A 23,180-nucleotide genomic window follows, 5' to 3' on the forward strand; every position below is an offset into this window, starting at 1 on the left:
ATTATCAGGTATGAATTCCTATCTATTGGAAAAGATATTAACAAGATAAGAACCTAATCTCTTTTTCCAGTACAATAGGAATGGTACGTTGACCCTTAGGAACGTACCTAAGCAGTCTCCAAAATCCTGGATGGGAGAGATAAGCCTGCTTTCAGTAGTGAGGATCCAAAAGCGGAATCCTCTTGTACTGCCACATCTACCGTATAGAATTTAGTGAAAGTGTGTAGGGAAGACCATGTTGCAGATCTACATATCTCTTCCGAAGTTCTTGCCCTTGATTCCACCCAAGAGAAGGCTACTCCTCAGGTTGAATGTGCTTTCAATGACACCGGTGGAGATTGCTGTCCAAACCTACCTTGAAATGGTGGCCTTAGAGGCTGATCTGTCTCGGGTTGACTCTTTGGTTAAAACAAAAAGATAGTATGATAGACGAAATTCATTAATCACTTCCAGGTAACGCAAGAGTACTCTGCGGATGTCCAGCGGCTTTAAAGCCTTCTCTGTCTTCTTAGAACCCGTAGGTTGAAAGTCTGGTAGACTGACTTCCTGGTTGATGTGAAATGCTGAAACAACCTTTGGCAAAAAGGAAGGTACTATACGCAAAGTCATTCTCATTTCAGTGAGCTTCAGAAACAGTTCCCTGCACAACAAAGCTTGCAATTCTAAGACTCTTCTGGTTGAGGTAATTTCAACTAGGAACATCACTGTGATCGTAAGAGCCATGAGAGAAGCTTCCTCCAAAGGCTCATATGGGACCCTCCGAAGACCCTCTAACATAATGTTGAGATTCCAGGACAGGAAGGGATCTCGGATCAGCAGCCAAACAGGCTGGCATCCGTTGTCAGTGTGATCCAGGAATCGATTTGAAGTGGAATACCTTTTGCTAGAGGCTGTGGGTGGAGCCACCAGCTCATGCTGTTGCAGGCTGCCTCCTTCCAGGATAGAGGTGCCTGTAGGGAGTCTTTCTGGGGATACCAACAAGACAACAGCTCATCCTGAAGTAGACACATATGCACCCATGGCCAGGGCACTACCTCTATGGCAGCTGCCATCAAGCCCAGAATCTGTAGGTAGTGCCATGCTGTATGCACTGGCTGTGACAGTAAGTTTGTAATTTGCACCCAAAGCTTCTGTCTACGTGCCTCTGGTAGAAAAACTCAGCCTTCTGCCATGTTGAAGAGGACTCCAGGTATTCCAAAGACTGAGTGGGGACTAATTGGCTCTTTCAAAAGTTTACAATCCAGCCTAGACTCTGCAGAGTTTGTACAACTGCCGCCAGTGCTCTTGCTCCCTCTTCTCAAGAGGGGACTTTGATGAGCCAGTCATCTAGATATGGATGAACCAGCCAGCCCATCCTACAGAGAAATGGCAGATGAAGTTTAATGTGGAGAAATGCAAAGTAATGCATTTAGGCAGAAAAAATAAGGAATACGAGTATAGAATGTCAGGTGCAACTCTGGGTAAGAGCAAACAATAAAAGGACCTGGGTGTACTAATAGATAGGACCCTGAAACCATCAGCACAATGTGTGGTGGCGGCAAAGAAAGCAAATAGAATGTTGGGCATGATAAAGGGAATCACGAGTAGATCAGAGAGGGTCATAATGCCGCTTTATAGATCAATGGTCAGACCCCACTTGGAATACTGCATCCAACATTGGTCCCCCAACCTAAAGAATATAAAACTGCTGGAGAGGGTGTAGAGAGGAGCAACGAAGCTAGTAAAAGGTATGGAGAAACTGGAATACGAGGATCAACTTAAGAAACTGGGATTGTTCTCTCTTGAGAAAAGGAGACTGCGAGGGGATATGATCGAGACCTTCAAAATACTGAAATGAATTGACAAAATAGAGCAGAAAAAATTATTTACATTGTCCAATTCGACACGGATAAGAGGACATGGAATGAAGCTAAGGGGGGGACAAGTTCAAGGCAAATATCAGGAAGTTCTGCTTCATGCAGAGAGTGGTTGACACCTGGAATGCTCTCCCAGAGGAGGTTATTGCGGAATCGACCATCCTAGGTTTCAAAAGCAAACTAGATGCACATCTCCTACGAGAGGCATAAAAGGATATGGGTGACTAAAAATTACGCCAGGTGTACACCTGGCGGGTCCTCCGCGTGTGCGGATTGCTGGACTTCATGGACCGAGGGTCTGATCTGGAGATGGCACTTCTTATGTTCTTATGTACTGTTACCATCTCCTTGGTGAACATTCAGAGTGCCACTGCCAGCCCAAATGGTAGCACTGAGAACTGATTCTCCAACACATGAAAACTCAGGAACTTTCTGTGTGCCGAGAAAACTGGAATGTGGAGATAAGCCTCCATCAAATCCAGGGTGGCCAGAAACTCTCCCAGCTGGACCACTGCAGTGAGAGATCTCACAATCTCCATCCGGAAACATGGAACCCTCAGGGCTGCATTAACACGTTTGAGTTACAGAATGGGCCTCTAGTCATCGAAATCTTTCTTGGGCAAGACCCCCAATCCCTCAACATTCTAATTCATTCTCTCATTATATCCAAACTTGATTATTGTAATGCATTATATAAAGGTATGTGTCAAAAAGATATTCACCGCTTACAACTGGTACAAAATACTGCTATAAAAATTATTACAAACAGGAAGAAATTTGACCATGTCATTCCCCTGTTGAAAAATGCGCATTGGCTACCAATCCCACATTGAATTATATATAAAATAACTATTCTCTCCTTCAAGTCCCAAAATACTAATGAACCAGCCTTTATCCAGAAGCTTCTTATTCCACATGAGCCTTCAAGAATCCTAGGATCCTCCTTCTCAACAGCTTTGAAAATCATTAGCATGCGTTGGGCCACTTCATTTGCAATTACGGCTCCTACAGTATGGAATACCCTGCCACTTCATATCAGGGCGGGAAATCTAAGAATCGAGTTGGAATCAGCCAGGGTTGTCTAATAATCTTTTTTTTACCCCTAGCTTCCCTACTGTTGTTTACCTTTTATGTTTCCTTTGCTTTTAAATTGTAGCTCTCCCCACTTTCCTATTGTTTTATGTTTGTGAAGTATTGTCTAGTCTGTAATTATTTGTTCACTGTTTCCAACTTTTAATACAAACTGTAAAACGCTTAGAAGTCTTGATTTGCGTTTTATCAAAATTTTAATAAACTTGAAACTTGAAGTATCTGCCCAAGCCCAAGTGTTCTTCCAGAACAAGTTCTATAGCTTAAATATCCAGCAACCTGTTTAACGTTGCCTGGACTTGGACTGCCCGATTCTAGCTTCTAGCCCAGGGGTGTCAAACTCAGTCACATTAAGGGGCTGAAATCCAAAACACAGGCTAAGTCATGGGCCAGACCCCACCCCCATAATAGTACTAATTGTAACACTATTTTTTTCATTCATTTTTCATATATACACACACAATATAATCTTATTAACAACACATAATGGTTAACCACAAAATTAAATTACGCAATGCACACTGTATGCTTCTCAACATTCATTCCTACCAGAACACAGATAAACCCTATGCAAATACAGGACCACAAACTAAAAGTACTAATATATACAAAGGAAATCCTAAGATTCAACTCCAGAGAAATAGATAAAAAAGCATTTCTTCCTGAACAGTGCAAAATCTAGACAGCAGATGTAAATTCTCAAAATTAACACAATTCAATCACTAAATTGAAAATAAAATCATTCCCCCTACCTTTTTTGTTTCACTCCCTTCATGCTGTGCCTCAACTAGGTGCCTCCCTCTGGCGGGTGTCTTATGTTCTGGCCGGCTCCAGCCTCACTGTTTTATGCAGCCCGTGGTACAATGCAGCGTTTTCATTGCCACCCCCAGTGTGTGTTCTTCTGGACGGCTCCCTCCTCCTCACTGCTACAGTGTATACAAAGCTGCGGACGGCAGCTCCTCACACGTCCTGCGCCTCATCCAGAAGCATTCCCTCTGATGTTACAGCGTAAGAGAGAAGGCTTCAGGTTCAGGTGCAGGACACGTGTAGGAACCACCGCCCACGGCTTTGTGCAGTGAGGAGGAGGGAGCTGACCAGAAGATAACACCAGGGGCGGCAATGAAAACACCGCATCACACCGCGGACCGCATAAACGGCCAGGCAGGCTGGATTCAGCCCTCAGGCCTTGAGTTTGACACCTGTGTTCTAGCCACTCAATGTCTGCTGTCCAGTAAGAACTTGGGACGATGGTCTGGTACACTGGCCATAAGATCATCCATGCCTTTGCCAAAAAGCATCTGTCACTTGAAAAGGAGCCTGCTAAGCGCAGCCTTGGAGGCTGAATCACCTACCCATTGTCTGATCCACAGCATGCGTCAAGCGGAGATGAAGTATGAGAGACTCTCGTCACAACTCTAATTGCATCATAAAGTGCATCAGCCACATAGTCCATCCCTGCCAGAAGAAGCTGAGGTAATGGCTCTGCTGCTGTCATGTCCAGGGTTCACAGCCGTAATGGCAGTACAAAAGATGCAGCTGATGCCGCCTTAACTCTTAGGGCCAGGGCCTCAAACTGCCTCCTGAGCACCATATCCACTCTACAGTCCTGTGTATCCTTCAGCCTGACTCCTCCCTCACAGGGTAAGGATATGCATTTAGTTACCTGTGCCACCAAGGAGTCTACCTTTGGCACAGCAAACATTTGCTGGAACTCTTGATCCAGAGGATACAGCCTAGTCATGGCTTTTGCCCCTTTGAAGGAGCCTTCCGGAACCTTCCAGGACTCTAGAACTAGAAGTTTCATGTCTGGGTGCCATGGACTGAGATTGGATCCTGCTCAAAAGAGAACACTGAGATGACTGTGGCTAAGGTGGATTAATCTTAAGCTCATGAAGAGACTCAGCAATAACGACTGGCAGGGCCAAAGGCTCGAACAGCTGCTGTATGGAGGTATCCTCTCCTGGGTCCACGGCCGGGACTCCATCCTGATACTCAACATAGGAGCCGAATCTACCATCACGAAGGTCTTGATTTGAGACAGTAAGGGGATCAAGAATGAACTTTCATCCCCTGAATCGCTGTCCGACAATCAGTCATGAAGGGAAGAGACACCTCTTCTTTGGTTGTGGAGCCTCTGTGCCAGTTCAGTGCGCCATGCCACTGTTCTGGGGCTCTTGAGGAAATTTTTGCTCCCCTAACAGGCTCAAAATCCATATGCTATGCCCCAGAAATGGCATGGGAGCTAAACTTGATGCTCCCGCCTCCCCGATTTGCTCAACGCGACATGTGGCGTAAGGGCGCTCTTCTGCCACCCATCTTTCACAAAAAAGACATGATAAAATTTAAAAATTTTAATTGAATCAGGTTGGGCAGACTGGATGGATCATTCAGGTCTTTATCTGCTGTCATCTACTATGTTATTATGTTATATAGGAGTATTAGAGTCAGAGCACTACATTCCTGGCATTCTGGAGGTGTTTTGGAGAAGTTTGAGAACTTAGAAAAAAAATTGGAAAAATAAAAGATGAATTTTAGTGCTAAAAAACAACTTAAAATCAACTCAGGGCTGACCCTGGATATTATATTATTGCATCCCCGAAACCTAAAGGACTGTCCGCTTTTATTGACAGAGTGATGCTTCTTGGTAAGAAAGCCATTTTGACTAACTGGTTGTCCAATGATCCACCATCTTACACCCAATGGAGATCGTTGATGATTGTACATGCCTCTCTGGAGTGTAGGCAATTTGGTGACCTTGATACAAGACCAGGCCATCGTTTTTGTTCAATTTGGGAACATTTTTGGATAGACCTTACTCCTCATGCATGCAGTAGACTTTTGAACTTATGATTTTCCTCTTCTTTTTTCGTTGCTCTTGAAATGCTGTTGGTTTGTGGGTTTGTGGGATTGGGGGGGGTTATTATGTGCACATATGTGAGAACTATGTTATTATTTTCTGTATCATTTGTTGGCACTTTGTTGAAAACTTTAATAAATATATTTAAACATAACACCTTTTGATGCGGTGGGGTATGAAAGAGAAGGCCCCTGGAGAGATTGGCTGGAGATAATCACCACTGAAGGGATTGACGAAGTGCTGGGGTAACTCATAGACGTTGAGACAGGTGATCAGTGGCTTGAGACCATTGGGTCGAGAGTGCCCACTGAGGTTCCCTGAAATGTAGACAGGCAAATGGAGTTCCATGTACTTAGATGCCATGTGGCCCAAGAGACACATTTGCCGTGCAGTGATATGCTGGAGAGATAGAACCTTCTGAGAAATGTGAATCAGTATATCGAGTCTCGGTTGTGGTAAAAAGGCACGAGCTTGAGCCTTGTCTAGAAGCGCTCCAATAAACGCTAGAGTTTGAGTGGGTTGTAAACAAGACTTCTTGAAATTGACTGCAAAGCCAGGAAGCTCTAGGAGACGTACTATAGAATCCATGGTGTAGTAAGCTTGGCTTTGATTAACCAGTCATCCAAATAAGGGAATCCCTGGAATCATGAGGAGTGTAGGGTCGCAGCCACCACTATTAAGCATTTTGTGAAGAGCCTGGGTGTTGATGCCAGGCCAAAGGGAAATACTATGTACTGGAAGTAGCATGTGCCCACTTGAAAGTGGAGATATTTCGTGTGGGCTGGGAGAATGGAAAAATGTGTATATGCTTCTTTGAGATCTAGAGAGCAAAGCCAGTCATTCTTCTCCAGAAGGGGTAGAAGAGTTTCCAAAGAGACCATTCTGAACTATCCCTTCACTAAGAATTTGTTGAGAGCGTGGAGGTCTAGAATTGGACAATGACCTCCAGTTTTCTTCAGTATCAGAAAATATTTGGAAGAAACCCACAACCTCTCTCCTGAAAAAGGTACTCTCTCGATGGCACTGAGTTGGAGAAGGGCTGAGAGCTCATGCTGAAGGAAGATGGTCTGTTGGGAGTTGAAAGACTTGTTTGGAGGATGGTTTGGAGGCAGTTTTCAGAGGTGGAGAGCGTAACCTCAACTTACACCTTGTAGGACCCAGGTGTCCGATATGATATGAGCCTAACAATAGTAGAAATGAAGATGACAACATCCAATTGAAAGAGTCTGAGGAGATGGCTATTTGATGCTGGCCAGGCTTTCTGTGAGAAAGTCAAAATGACTATTGGGCTTTCTGCTGAGACTGAGGTTGGGTTTTTTGGAGCCACTTCTGCCTAGAACGCCTCTGTGTTGGAGCCCTGGAGGAAGAAGTAGATCGAATATGCTTCCGTCTAGCATAATAATAAGAGCACTTAGAATAGTAGAAGCACTTGGCAGGTGGCTATTTGGAAGATTTTGAAGTAGACAGTGTGGTGAAGTAGACAGTGTGGACACTGACTGCTCATGCCTGATGATCTTTTGTTTGGCCTCCTCTATTTTCTCTCTAAAGAGTTCATCTCCAAAACATGGTATGTCTGCTAAACGGTCTTGCACATTAGCACCCAGGTCTGATACTCTGAACTATGCTTGTCTCCTCATGGCAATAGACAGTGCCGATGCTCTAGAAGTGACTTCAAAGGCATCAAACACTGACCTGGCCATATATTTTCTTGTTGCCAGGAGGTTATTGGTGAGATGTTGAAAGGTGTTAAGCTGGTCATCTGGGATGTACTGCTCAAACTGGAATAGTTAAAGCACCAATGACTTCATGTAAAAAAAAAGTCATATAAAAATTATAGCTCAATATCCTACTGGAGAGCATGGAAATTTTGAATAGCTTGCGATGAAACTTCTCCAAAGTACGTCCCTCTCCTTCCTGGAAGGGTGCTGGCATAGGTTCTTGAGCTAGCAAATTTCTCCAAGAGGAGAGAATGGTGCTGGAGCTGTGGCTTATCAAATCCTGGGCATGACTTAACCCTTTAAAGAAAATCCAGTTTCCTTGGAACCATAGGAATTAATAATGGAGTCTCTCAATTTCTCAACATTATGTTTTTCATTAGGTTGTGAAATGGGAGCTTGAGACAGTCCCTTGGAAATTGCTCATAATCTAAAGCATCAAAAATTTCAACTCTGGATTCAGATTTGGATTTGAGTTTAATTGGCAACTCTTGGCCCATTTGTCATATGAATTTAATGAATGAGAGACTCTCCGGTGGTAATCTCCTTGTAGATGATGGAGATCCCATAAGACTTGACAGCCAAGAGTTCCTAGCATCCAGAGGAAAAATGGTTAGACAAGTCCGAGTCATATTCCTTGATGCCCTGTGGGGATGTTGAGATGGACGATGCTAAGCATGACATTGAGCTGAGAACATAAGAATTGCCATCTCCAGATCAGACCCTGGGTCCATCAAGTCCGGTGATCCGCACACGCAGAAGCCCCACCAGGTATACCCTGGCATAGTTTTAGTCCCCATATCACTCTATGCTTCTCAAGGGAGATGTGCATCTAATTCACCCTTACCTGTATCACTCTATGCCACTCTTAAGGAGATGTGCATCTAGTTTACCCTTAAATCCTGAGGATGTATACTTATTATGAGGTCGAGGAGAGCATTGAAAAGTACTTCTAAATCTTTTTTGACGATGATCTGATGTTAAAGATGACATGCTTCAACGTCTGGATATTGTTCTCCTCGATCAATGTTGATGGGAAGTGCAAAACCCAGTTCTTGAGGCTTGTACACATCAATGCCCAGGCTGGGCTGGTACCGGCTGGGTCATTTCAGGGGCTTGAGCTGCTTGCATCCGCAGCATGTTAGCTAACTCCCCTTTTAGAATCTCCTTTATCTGCTCTTACAGAGGTCACTGGTGCCATAGTGATCGGTATATTAGATGCCACAGGGTGTCTAGACGTTGGTGACCTTGATGATGAGGGACACCCTTGAGGAGACAGAGCCTGTAAAGGAGAACGTGTCTTGGTGCATCGATGCTTAGAGCACATCGATGATGCCGAAGCTCGCAACACCGCCAATGCATGCCTAGATGGAGAAGCATGTTTGTGCTTCTTAGCCTTTTTGACTAATGACCCCAAGGGCGAGGATGCTGTTGTCAAGCGAGGTGTCAAAGTTGGTACTGTCTTCGATGCCAAAGGGATCATAAGTATATTAGCATCGTAAACTGCAGACACTGTTGGTGCTATCAATGTTCCTGATGTTGATGCTTCCGAACTTGGTGGAAAAAGTTTGTTGAATTGGAGCTGTCTAACTTTCAGTGATCTTTTTTGAAGTGTAAAGCAGTGCTTACACAAACATGGACGGTGAGCAGGACCAAGACACTGAAGATACCAATTATGTGGCTCAGTGATTGATATGGTCTTGCTGCATTGAGTGCACCATTTAAAACCACTGGATGGCTTTGACATGGAGGGAAACACCACCGATGCAAAATTGAAGGACTCAATGGTCCTGGGAGGTCAAGTAGACCAGTGACCGAAAACAATTAGACATTCCCAGCCTGAAAACAGGCTTGCATGGAGCTGAAGGCTCAAAAACAAAAATTGAAAATAATTAAAATTCTTTAAAAGGGAAGAATAAACTAAAAAAATGAAACAAAAAACACTGAAGAAAATAAACACAAGAAAGTGCAAAAAACAAAGTTTGACATGCTTTGGACTAACTCCAAAGAACACAGCTTCTCGGCTCAGAGGAAAACTGAGAAATGATGGTCTCATGAGCTGAAGTTGGGTGGGAAGGTACCAGCGCATGCGCAGTACCGGCAGTCTTGAGACTTCAAAAAATTTTAAAGTGACAGTACTCTTTTGCACTGTCCATACTGGGCTCCATGGATGGCGCCACCCACATGTGAGAATATGCTGCCTGCTTGTCCTGGGATAAACTACTTTCCTCTGTATTGGACTCTCACAGCAACAATATATGTATGAACTAGGCCTACCCAGGATATGTAGCACAGCACACACTGAATACAAACTAGTCTTCAAAGTCATTTGTAAGATTATCACTGACAGATAGGCTTTTAGGATGAGGAAAGACTGCTGCTTCATTATCTATCTCAGAAGTCTATTTTTATTATTTTATTACCATTCTGAGATAAAGACATTTAACATGATCAATGCTTTCTATTTTAAGCACTATTATTTAGTTGCATGTGCTGTGAATTTTCAAGTGAAGGAAAATAAACAACTCTTGCAGCTGTACTGTTTGGCAGCTTGGAAGCAATAAGGATATTTTTATTTTTTTAAAGTACACAACCATACAAGCGTGCATTTTAATTTAACATCAATGCAATCCATTTTTAGTTTTGCTCTGATGCCAATGGCTTGCTGATTTTCTCCATGGCTTTGCAGAGTTTAACTGTTAACTGTGTAGTCCTCATTCTCATGTATGGGTGATGTCACCTGATGGGTCAGAAGAAGCATTAACCAATAATCAAGCTTCCTAACGTATGTAGAACTTTCTAGCACAGGAAGTGTCTTGGGAGGGAAGATGCATGAATAAGAACTAACCCTGTCATCTTTGGAGAACATCTATTACAAGTTCATTACTTTTTTCAAGGACAAGCAGGATATACACTCATCATATATGGAAATCAAGTTTCAAGTTTAATGTGGTTTTGATTAATCGCTTAATCATAATTCTAAGCGATGTACATTATAATAAAATTACAAAGTTTGGGAAACAATACAATACTAACAAAAGCTAAGTCCAATAGGACTATAAGACAGACTTGACAAAACTAAGAACACAAGGAGAGGAAGGGAAAAGAACTACAAGTTAATTGAAAGAAAACAAGACATTCAGGGGGAGTACATAAGGAAAGGGGAATTTAAAATACTACAATAAGATTATACAGTAAGGTTAAAATTGGCTAGGAAACTAGCTAGCTAAATATCAAAGGCATCTTTAAAAAGAAAGCTCTTTAATTTACTCTATACTGTAGGTTTACTGTATACTGTAGGTTGCCTTTATTTAATAAGAGGGATAAATAGAAAAACAAACAAGAATACCCAAAGGAAACAACAAATAAGTTTTAGCTTTGCAATAAGCCATTTTTTTTAAACAGCAGAAAACCTGGAAATATTAAAATAGGTCCTGGGTCGATGATGTTACATTACAAACCAATTGCACAGGACAAACTATCCAAACTAACTGTCACATTGGAAATTCCTCTCCCTACTTGAGAATCCCTTAGGAGGCAGCTAGGGCCATCAGTTTGAATCCTGAAAACCTTAGTTATGTGAATATGGGGGCCAAAAATTTATGATGCAGTCTTACAGATCTCTTCTATGGAAGCTGACATCAGGTGAGCCACTGATGTTGCCATGGATGACATGACATGCTTTTCCAAGGTCAAGCCTGCCTGGACTTATTGGAGAGAGATACAGCCTACTATCAAAATAGAAAGCATATACAGTAGAATCCCAGTAAACTGGTATTCAACTAACCAGCACTCAACCAACTGGCAAAAAAAGAAGGTCTCCCGTACTCCTCACCCAACAACCTACAAAGTCATGTGCTCCTGACCCAACAACTCCCCTTCCTCCAGCCCCCGAAGCATCAAGGGCAGCCACAAATCTTCCTCCTCCCTCCAGCAACGGAAGCATCAGTGGCAGCCACAAATTTCCCTCTCTCCAGCCCCTGAAGCAGCAGCGACTGCCTCAAATTTCCCTCCCTTCAGTCCCCGAAGCAGCAACAGCAGCTGGTCCTGACAACCCCCTCACTTACCCGAAAAAAGGTTGCTTCCAGCCGGCCCTGGCAGGGTCTTTCCTCTGCTGTGTCACTTCCAACATGGCAGAGGAAAGGCCCTGCCAGGGCTGGCCGAAAGCAGCCTGTTTACGGCACTGCCTCTGCTCACAGGCTGCCACTACTGCTTCGGGTAAGTGAGGGTAAGAGGCAGTGGGATTGTCAGGATCGGCGGCCGCTGCTGCTTCAGAGGCCGGAGGGAGGGGGAGTTGTCAGGACCTGATGTCGATGCTGCTTCGGGGGCCAGAGGGAGGGAGTGGGTGTTGTCAGGACTGGCTGCCGCTGCTGCTTTAGGGACTGGAGGGAAGGAGATTTATGACTGATGCTTCGAAAGGGCCACAGGCAAGTTATGGGGGAAGGGAAACAGACCCGCTCTGAGGGAGGGAGGGTAGACCCAGGGCGAGGGTATGGACCAAAAGTGGAGGGGGAGGGGGGGAGAAAGGGACATGGTTGCTGGGCCTGCAGGGTGAAGGGTACAGGAGATGGATGGATGCTGGAACCATAAGTGGGGAGGGGAGGAGAGAAAGTGACCCATACCAGAAAAGAGGATGGTAAGGAACAGATGCTGGACCTACAATTGGGGGTGGGGTAGGGGAAAGATAAAGAGAGGAAAAGAATGACTCAGACCAGAAAGGGGAGGTGGGAAGGGAGACAAAGTTAGAGTGAGAGAGAGAACGGAGGAAGCTGGAACCTGAGAAGGAAAAGGCAGAAAGAAATTTCAGGCCTTAAGATAAGGGAATTCTTTGCTTTTATTTACTGTATTTAAATATTAATATCAATTTGATACAGAGATTATGGCAGTGTATCGCAAATTGTGTGCCTCCTGAGATTTCAGGTGTGCCACGGTATACAGGTACTGGGGAAGAAAAGTGCCAGCGCCGGATGACTGTCTATAGGACATGCCTCTCGCAAAGAGAGGCATGTCCTGTAAGCAATCTCCCGAAGACGTCACCTCATCTTTCTACCAGCCCTTCTCTCCAGCACAGGTCATTTTCTTGGCTCCCCGTTTGAAGGGCTTTTGCGCATACACTGACATCGGTTCACTGACGCCACGCATGTACTTCTAGGAGACGCCACGCATGTCATCACGCCGACGCCAGCATACTTCCGGGTGTCACTAGGTTTAGTGTGCCCCAGCTTGAAAATGTTTGCGAGACACTGGTTCATGGTATGGTATGAGGTATAGTATGAGCTAGGCCTATTTTTATGGCAATTCTCAAGCAATCAGAAACTACATTTATCCTCCATCTACCAATCCCCATGGGTGCCGGATAACTGAGAGTCTACTGTACTTAAATCAAAACAAACAAAATGCTGCATGTCAAACTCAAAATATATATGGCAAGGGAGCATGGTCTTGGAATGTTCTGGGCAGGATTAGGGCAGGTCTAAAACAGATAAGATGTGGACACCTGCCCAGAACTAGGCAGACTACCAAATCATATCACAAAGCCATAATGCTGGAACTTACAGTTTTACATACAGCAGCTTTGGATTTTGCATAGGCTAGTATAAAAATGACTTCTTCTAAAATAGTTTATTGTGTAAAGACCAAACAAGTACCTTTATATAGTAGACTCTCACTTAACTGGCACCCATGGGGATTGACAGATTCCAGATAACTGTAGTTTCTGGTTGCTTGAGAGTTACTATTAAAAATAGGCCTAACTAATATTATATCCCATACCATACCATAAATTGTTCTAGACAAACTACTAGACATGTGGTAGGCAAAACGTGGGTTAATTCAGGTGTGGCGTGCCAAGTTGACACTTAAATTTCTGCCAGAAATTGATTTTATTTTCATTTTTATTTAAAGTATTACAGTATTTCTTTGATTTTTTTTTGCTGGTTGCTTGAGTTCCAGTTAACAGAGAGTCCACTATACTAACATTGTACTCCCATACCAGTGAAGTTCACACACATCTTATGCGGACAAATGAATTACTTTTTTGGGGGGAAACCCTTTGCAGCAGGTCCTATAACTTCCTGTATTTACTTACTGTACTATAAACAGTATTTTAATTTTACTCAATCTGCTATATTATATACAAGCTTCTGGCAATAACAAGCTGTAAATGTACTTAGTGCCACTGACTGTTCATACAGCATTTTGTACACAATGGTAGTTTATAGATAAAATGAATACATATATTGAATCCAACAACATTCTTACCCATTGGAGTTTCTGGTGTTATTCCCATACTTTGAAGAAGGGCCTCTGCTTCTCTTCGCTTTTTTTCCAGATCAGATTCTTCTTGGATAGATATTGGTTCTTTTTTCTGATCAGACTAAATTAAGCAGAAACAAAACAGGCTTATATACATTCAATTTCCAGTCATAATGCAGTAGAAGAATAATTTTCCTCACCTGCAAAATCTATCCCCACCTGCCTCTCATCCTGGGCCTAGGCCAGCAATGTCTAGGGTACCAGAACATCACTCCCTCTCTCCTCCTTTCTTTCATCCTGTTATCTAGCATTACTCCCTCCCCTCCATGTCGTATTTTTCTTTTCCCTCCCCTCCCTCCCACTGTCCCACATGTGGCCTGCTCTGAAGCTTTCCCTTTCACCTGTCTCACCAACTGTAACATTAATTCCTTTTTTTGCATGGGAGGGAAGTAGTCATAGGAAAAGCTTTGGAACAAGCTACATATGCATCACTGCCAGGGACAAATAGAAGATGAGCTTTAAGGTAGACTCGGGATGGAGGAGAGGGATTGAGAGAGATGTTCAATTGCATATGGAGAAGGGATGCCAGATCCCACCAAGGAAAGGGTCAAGATTGGAAAAAAGAGGGAGAGATTTTGAGAGGAGACGGTGTAGCGCAATTTACAGGCCATAATCATTTTAATTTCAATTAGCATTTCAATCACAGCATTATCAAAGGTTAACACGTAAACCTACAATTTTCAAATACCAATTTACCTTGATAAATGGCTTTTAGGAAATCTCTTTCCCCATATAGTGTCAACTGTATGTTTTCACAAGATAGTTCTAAGAAAAATGTTGTTGGATGGTGAGTTTAATTAAAAATCTAAAGGGGGAAAAAGTTTTGTGGAGAAGGACTAATTTGTCTTCATGAAGCATGGTATCTGGATGTAAGAGGGAGTTTGGAGGGATATAGTTAATTAGGAGTCTTTGTCTAGTTAGCAAACAAGGGGTTTAAACAAAATGTTTACAAGAAAGGATGTTGTTCAGTTACTTGTTGATTTAAAAAATTTATATTAACACTAGAGACCTACAAAAATAATGAGGAGGCTATAAGGCTTAAAGTTCACCTAGGGTATCTAATATCCTTGCTCCAACTCTTCAAGTCTCTTCACTTAAGGTTCATCCACCAGTGGCAGCCGATACTGACAACCTCCCTCCCTCCCCAGAGTAGCAGTAGCCAGTGAACAGAAGCGCAGTAAACAGGCTGCTTCCAGCCAGCTCCATCAGGGTCTTTATTTTGCCGCATTGGATGTGACATGGTAGATGAAAGGCTCTCCCGGTTTGACCAGAAGCAGCCTGTTTATGGCACTTCTTTTGTTTACTGGCTGGCGCTATTCCTTCGGTAAGGGAGGGGGGGGGGGTTGTCAGGATAGCTGCTGCTTCGGGGCCAAGGGAAGGAGGGGGGTTGTCAGAATGGCTACCGCTGCTGCTTTGAGGGAGGGAGATTTATGGCTGCCTACTGCTTCAGGGACTGGAGGGAGATTGTTTGAGGAGCGAGAGATTTGTTTGGGCCAGCAATTTTTTTGCCAGTTGGTTGAGAGTGCCGGTTAATTGAATGCCGGTTAGCCAAGATTCTACTGTAGCAAGCAGACTATACAAAATAAAAAGCAGTCTTTATTAAAGGTACTTCCAGGATATTTTGCCAACAATGGCTGAGTCAGGAGCAAATAATCAGCTGGTGAATGACACACTAATTACACCAAACTTGCAATAGAAATATACCTGCTTGGAAAGTTCTTAAATCTCAGTATAGTTTGGAATTTCTGTGCTTTCAGGCGGATTTCTTGGGTCACCAAGCTGCACAGTGGTATAAATTGTTATATGGATATTTGAATAAAAAACAAAGAACTGGTCATAGGGACATTTGGAGCATTGAGCTTGGGCATCAAATTTCTGCCTTTCAATGGCCACGTTTTTGGTCTTGGAGAATAAAAACTACAAGGGCAGCATCTATGAAACAGACTTGGTTTTTTTGTTGCATAGAGCTTTATGGACCCCAGTTCGTTTACAGAAGTTAGATAGTTCAAGATCCAATAGATGCTGGCATTGTAGTTTAGAAGTTGGGACATTGGACCATTTGATATTTTTCTGTCCCTATATAAATGCCTTTTGGAAGTTAATTTGGCCCCAAATTAATTCATTGTTAGAAAATCATGTTGCCCTTTCCTATGATACTATATTATTTGGTACTTCAATGAGATTTAAAAGTCAAATTTCAGCTAATAATAATAAATTTTTATTAATATTAACAGGGGTTGCCATTCAGCAGATTATAGGGAATTGGAAAGATTATATTAAACTAAATTATACTTTTTGGTGGAATTCAGTGTGCCATATTTATAAAATGGATAGGGTATTTGCTTTGCAACAAGGTAATTATAATAAGTTTAAAAAGATTTGGGGCTCTTATTCTAGTGATCAGACATCTTAAACACCAGAATATTGGATAAGATAAGGGGGGGTGAGATTATGACAAATAATAATTGATAGTTGTTATTTATTGGTATATGGGTGGGAGGGGTGGGTTTCTTATATAATTATTTATTTGGAATAATACAAATAAGAATGTCAAGTGATGAATTAAGGTATTTCTGAATGACTGTTGTACACTTGTTGTAATTTTTGAAAATGAATAAAGATTTTTTTTTTTTTAAAAGAAATGTACCTGGGCCAAGCTTGATTGTCATTTGCAATGGACCCAAGCACATTTATATTGCAGCTTTGGTGTAATTTGTATGGTCTACTTCTCTATTATTCCTCACATTGGATTTAGTAGACCGGCAGCCTTTTTGTTTCCTTATGCAAGGATAGATCAAGATGGGCAAACTGGATTTGGTCTTTATCTGCCATTATATTTCTTTGTTTCTATGTAAGAACAAGTATGCATATTTTATATCACATTCACATCATATGCCATGAGTGTATCTCAGAGAGGGAGGCGAAGACATCTTAAGGATGACAGTGAATAAAACGTTGCCAATTTGCAATCTGACTGGATTGTTGGTTTAATCAAAAAAGAATGTTTCAAGTTTATTAGGTTTTTATATACTTATACAGTGGTACCTTGGTTTACGAGCATAATTCGTTCCAGAAGCATGCTCGTAAACCAAAATACTCGTATATCAAAGCGAGTTTTCCCATAAGAAATAATGGAAACTCGCTTTGATACGTTCCCACCCCCCCCCCCCCCCCCCGAGGCCAGCGGCGCTGCTCTATCCCCTCCCCCCACGAAAACCGGCATTGCTTCCCCCGAAGGCCCCCCCCCCCCCACGATCCGGCACCCTCCCCCACCGCGATCCGAAGTTCCCAGACTCAAACACGCTTCTTACTTTCATCTGGGCCTCGGCACCGGCATGTCCTGTGCGTTGGTGCCGGTGCCCGAAGATCGGCCTCCTCTTCTTGCTGGGCCTTGAGCATCTGCGTATGCTCAAGGCCTGCGAGTTCACGCTCGAGATTCTCGGAGATCTCGTAGAGAGCGTGAACTCGCAGGCCTTGAGCATGTGCAGACGCTCAAGGCCCAGCAAGAAGAGAAGGCTGATCTTCGGGCACCGGCACCAACACACAGGACATGCCGGTGCCGAGGCCCAGATGAAAGTAAGAAGCGGGTTCGGATGGGTCTGGGGGACTTCAGATCGCAGCGGGGGGGGGGGGTCCCGGATCGTGGGGAGGAGGGTGCCGGATCGCGGGGGGGCGCTCATAAATCGAGGCACGCTCGGTTTCCGAGGTGCCGATTTTGCAAATGTTTTGCTCGTCTTGCAAACACTCGCAAACCGGTGCACTCGTAAACCGAGGTACCAATGTATATCTAAGCAGTTTTACAATCAGGTACTCAAGCATTTTCCTTATCTGTCCCTAGGGCTATGGAGGATTGAGTGATTTGCCCAGGGTCACAAGGAGCAGCACGGGGTTTGAACCCACAAACCCAGGGTGCTGAGGCTGTAGCTTCAACCACTGTGCCACCCAATCCAGCCAAAATTATAAAATCCATTCATCCAAGACTGTGTCAAAAATACCTGCCTGTATGTGGTTGACATTGTGGTAAACTGCCTCCTGCCCTCTTTGTGATACCAGTATTTGATCATGAAGGAATGTAACCTGCAGGGAGTGGCAGGTATGGCTCTGACCACCTCATTGGGCAGACTGGATGGCCCATGTAGGTTTTTATCCGTTATTGTTTACATTGCCAGACCATCAAGCCCACACAACCAATCTATCATTTTCACTTACCAGTCCTATCCTCATCTCTCAGTCTTAGTTCATCCTCACAGTATCCTGCAGTACAGGTAATACACATATGCATGCATACCCATAATTCATGCCCTAGGACTACATCTACAAATAAATGATACTACACAGTAAATTAATACAAAGACTAAAACCTGCATCAAAAATATAGTCCATTACAAAAATTGAATTCTTTCCTGTTGCAAGTTGGTATATCCCTCTCAGCATCTCAAGCAGAATGGCCGTCTACCCCTAACAAAGAGTATCAGCATGCATTACTTTTTTTCTGGTCTATGCACTTAACTACATCTATTCCTGTAATGAGCAAAACAGGGGGAAGTTGCTAAATTATGTAACCATCAACTCCACTCATGCAGACATGGTTCTTCTAGGAGCCAAGAAAGCCATAAGCATGATTAAAACTATACAATTGGGTGTGATTACTGGTCATGATATGCTGACCGCATTTCCTGAATCCTACTTCACCACCATATGGCAAGAGAGAATCCCTTATATATAACTAAAAGAGCAGAATAGATCCAGAGGGCAAGGTTCTAAAGTTAAGTGCTAGAATTAGAGATTTCATATCAGCTAGCAGTTAATGATAAATCACATCTTTTCAATGCTTGTATTTGATATTGATTATTGTATGTTGGCTTGGCTTGATGACATGTCCTCAATCTCTTACCCACTGCTCTTTGCAGCTATTTACATTCTTTTGTATGCTGAAAATTTTGGTTTGCATACCAGACAACACTAAAGGATTCATTTTCCTCGCTCTAGGTAGTCTTTGCTTTGAGCTGTATGGTGCATGTGTGTTCCAACACCACCTTCCATGATCTGAAGCAGCAGCTATAAAGAAAGGATGGGGAAGGTTCTGCTACATTTGCTGCGTCCCAGAAAACTCAAGCAGGTATAAAGTTGTCTAGTATGGAAATGGTGTCGCGACAAAGAATGAACATGCTAAATGTGGAGCTCAACTGTTTTAATAGCCTGACATGACTGTGCCTCTCTTTTCATTTTAAAGTGTTCTGTTAAAGATGTCTACAGTATAGTACCCTTCAAGCTGTCCTATAATTGAAAGGCTGCTTTTGGTCTTGGTCACATTCTTCTAAGCTATCAAGGCAGCCTAACACTGAAAAACTGGAATTCAGTACAATCATGTGGCCACCTGGTGGAGTTCCTCCTAGAAGCCAGAATTACCTTCATAAGAAACTATCAGAGAGATCATAGGAATATCACTTTACCCTCAATATTCAAGCCATGATGAAGAGAGTTTGAAGTACCCCACTATTCTCTCTTTAATTTAGTGTTTTATAGAGTCTTTTGAGATGTATGGTACTATTTTCTGGTTATGTGAAGGTGGTTCAACTTAATTGGCTTTTGAAGAACAAGTCTTAGAGAATAAGAAAACAATTTTGTCACCAGCACAAGTGACTGTTGAGTCCCTATGCAATTTAATTACAAATTTTACAAAGACTATAAGCCCCAACTTCCAATATGTTGAAGCAAAATTGATTCAACATACTAAAGAGCTCCAGGTGTTAAAAGAGGATCTGTCAGTTTCAAAATCTTCAGTTCAAAAGCTTGACCAAGACTTATTATTAACTAAGCAAGTACAACAATCCCTTGTTAAGGATCAAGTGAATCTTAGGAAGATACTTGAGAACAACACAAGAAATAATAATCTAAGATTAAGATTAACGATGGTGACTCCTAGGGAGATGCTTTGGAAATACCTGGTGGAATTATTACAAATTCCAGAGGAAACATTACCACCTTTATCCTAAGTTTACTATTTGCCTAATAAAGGAGGGAATCAGCAACAGATTAAAACGACCGATCAAGCTTCATTAAATGTATCAGAAATTTTGGAAACATCAGATAGAGATATAGCAATACCATCTACAATGATAATAACAGTAGCTCTCTCAATTGATAAAATGTGGTTATTGAGGCTTTTCTTTAAAAATAAACTGAAAGAATTTCTTGGATGTAAAATTCAAATGTTTCCTGATCTTTCAAGGGAAACTCAAAAGTGACGTAGAGAATTTCTTCTCCTGAGACCAGGAGTCACTTTACTGGGGGCAACATTTTATTTGAGACATCCTTGCAAGTGTATAATTTGCCACCGATCAGTCAAATATGTTTTCTTTGAACCTCAACAATTAAGTGCTTTTTTGGCAATGTCCCGCTTGGATGAAAGAAAACCAAGTGCTCAATAATTTTAGAAGAAGCTCCTTCCCCAGCGCATTCTGTATCAGATCTTGCTAAATTGTTGAACAATTTTCTTTATTTTTTGTCTATATGTAATCTTGGAATCCTAGATTGAGGACTTAAGAGAATTAGTCAGTTTTCTTAAATTTTTTCTTCTTTCTTTGTAAATTGTGTTGAGATATGATTTACACTTTATGGAATTGTATTCAAACTAATTCACTTTCTGTACAAGTGTTTTTCTCTTGGTATGTTATAATGAAAACTTATAATTAAAGAAATATAAAGAAAGAAAAAAGAAAACAATTTTGTCTTGGTCAAAAGAGGCCTAAGAAAATTTTAGCTCCCCAGTCTCTTTTGAGTTTCATTACAGCTTTTGTCACCATTAGTGCTACAGGATACATGCATAGGAGAACCTACAACAATGAATGAAAAAGGAATGCAATAATAATCTGCTTTGTGATCCTTTAGGAGCAGAGTGCTGGACCTTCCTATTCTGAGCTGTTGTAAAAATATTAGAAGTTCCTGATTCTAAAAAGATGTGTTCATCAAACAGTGACCAGAGACCACATGCAAAGGACTAGATAGCAACTTAAACAGTCTGGCAGGGTTTTCCATTCTTGCTAGTTTGCCCTTAAGGTCAGCTTGTTTGAAATGGAATGGTTCTACAATCTGATTGCTTTTGATACAAGAGGAGATATTTATTTATTTAATTTTCTGTACCTTTCTCCCAGGGGAGCTCAGAACAGTTTTTCAGGTACTCAAGCATTTCTCCCTGTCTATCCCAGCAGGCTCACAATCTATTTAATGTACTTGCACAATGGTAGGTCCACTACTTCAAAATGACAGGATGCACTGGGAAGGAGGCCTAAGACTTCGGTTGGCCCAGGTGCCTAAGGACCCTCCTATCTGGGTCAATTGGAGTCTTAGTCCCCTCCCCAGTGCATCCCAGAATGCACCGGGAAGGCCCACCATTTTGGAGTGGTGGACCTACAAGCCACCATACAAGCCAGAGGGTATATGCATCCCTCTGACTGGTCTTTCATCTTAAAAGATATTGGGGGGCTGGGGGGTCTACCGGTTAGGTGGTGCCAGGGGTCTACAGGTGTGGGGGTGGCTCTGGAGGGTGGATGTCGCCGGGTGGGAAGTTCTGGGGGGAGTAGCAGCAGGAGGGAGTGGACATCGCTCCTGCACATAGGATCTCTCGGAGAGAAAAAGATAATGGTTACTGTAGATGGGTAGACTAGATGGGCCATTTGGCCTTTATCTGCCATCATGTTTCTATGGCTCTATATCTCCTAGTCTCTATATCTCCTAGATAGCAATAGACCTTACTCACAGAATTTTCATGTGCTGTGCCTGCATCAGTTCACACTGCAGCTGGATAATGGAGAAGATTTCTGCCTCATACAAGCATGCAAGATACTCCAGGTATTTTTATGCCAGTAAAATATAAAGAAGAATATATTTTATAAAGAGATATTCATTTGGGTAAAGCCCTGCCTGTATATAGCTTTGCTCTGTGTAATATATATTAAAAAACAGAAACTTAAGAGCATGTTGAGACAAACTGGAATTTTATTTTTACAGAGCACATTTATTTATAAGATCAGGCAGGTAGAATAGTAGAGGAAGTTACAAATTCAGGGGTCTCTAAAACAAGGGAAATGTGCCACAAGATAAAATATTGCTAGAGAGGAAAATGATTAATTTTAAGCTGGGTCTAAAAGTTACTCACTATGATGCAGGCCTTTGCTGGAAGAACAGTCATTCAAGAACACATGGTAGAGATGAGCATTTTTCAGGAACACATGGTATTAGCTAGGGGTCCATGGAATGTAGAAGAGATGTTGAAGCAAGATGTGGTGCATGTCCCACGACAATCCCCAAGAGAGAGAAAGCATGGTGAATTTTCCTTTTTTAAGGATTTTGTGGAATTGAAGTCTGGTGGGCAGAAACTGTTCAATCTCTAAGGAGTCTGCCATTTTCTCCAATCCCAGAGCAGAATTTCAATTCAAAACGGTTGTTTTTCTGTTCCTGACTGGTTGTTTTGTACTTCATTGCTGAGCAGGGTAGTGGATAAATGAATTATTATAATGGTGTCCTTGGCTAAGTTAAAGCCAGTCACTGGTTTTTAAACTGCCATCTTTTCAGCTTTGAGTGGCTTAGGCTTTGCTATGTATAGTGTCTAGGTAGGGCATGATTAGATTTTAATAGTGTCCCAATACTAAGTATTGTCCTTGCAGACTGGGGCAGTTCACTTCACACTGTTGTTTGTGATTGTGGTCTGAAGAAATAAGGGACTACACACCCTGTGATTCTTTGTTCTCCACTGAATAGATGTACTTAACACCTTCTGGAAACAGATGGCTCAGTCTCTCAGAAGCCAAGTCAGAAATACACTTTATTTCAATCAATAATTTTATGATTGTATAATTGCTAAATTCAGCCAAAATTAATCATATCATGTTACTCAATCAGATCATGTTCAGATCTCAAGGGTCTGAAACCCTCGACCCCTCTAGCTTCACAAGCATTTTTTTTTTTTGGGGGGGGGGGGGTTAGGAGGACACAGCCGGCATCCACAAAGTCCTCCAGACCGAAACAGGGCCATGATTAGCTTGCTCTCCAGTACCTGAACAAGTCAGGATGAGCTGAGTTCTCAGGGGACTGACCCTCAAGTTATCCCAAGTGTTCAGCTAGGCAGGTGCCCTGTAAAAGGGTGGCCCTCTCAACTACAGACCACTGAAATCAGCATCTGTATCTTCTCCCAGGCAGAGCTGTCCCAGGATTATTGGGAACTTCTGCAGCACAAGGAAGCCTCAAAACTTGGATAAAAACCCCAAAATAAGAAATCAAATGCAAAGCAGATGAAAAGACATCTCCTGAACTCGCTTGCAGAAGAGAAAACTGAGGAACTAAGGCACT

General features: G+C 42.5%; 1 protein-coding gene across 3 annotated transcripts in view; it reads right to left on the bottom strand.

The window, feature by feature from the left end:
- Nucleotides 1-23,180, bottom strand: part of DYNC1I2 (dynein cytoplasmic 1 intermediate chain 2) — a 209,018-nt gene that overhangs the window by 174,970 nt on the left and 10,868 nt on the right. For all 3 annotated transcript variants that reach the window (XM_033945658.1, XM_033945659.1, XM_033945657.1), the window contains exon 3: nt 13,779-13,893. In XM_033945658.1, coding sequence (XP_033801549.1) covers nt 13,779-13,893 — 115 coding nt within the window. The remainder of the gene's footprint in view (nt 1-13,778; nt 13,894-23,180) is intronic.

This window comes from Geotrypetes seraphini, chromosome 5 (assembly GCF_902459505.1).
Source record: "Geotrypetes seraphini chromosome 5, aGeoSer1.1, whole genome shotgun sequence".
Classification (NCBI taxonomy): Eukaryota; Metazoa; Chordata; class Amphibia; order Gymnophiona; family Dermophiidae; genus Geotrypetes; species Geotrypetes seraphini.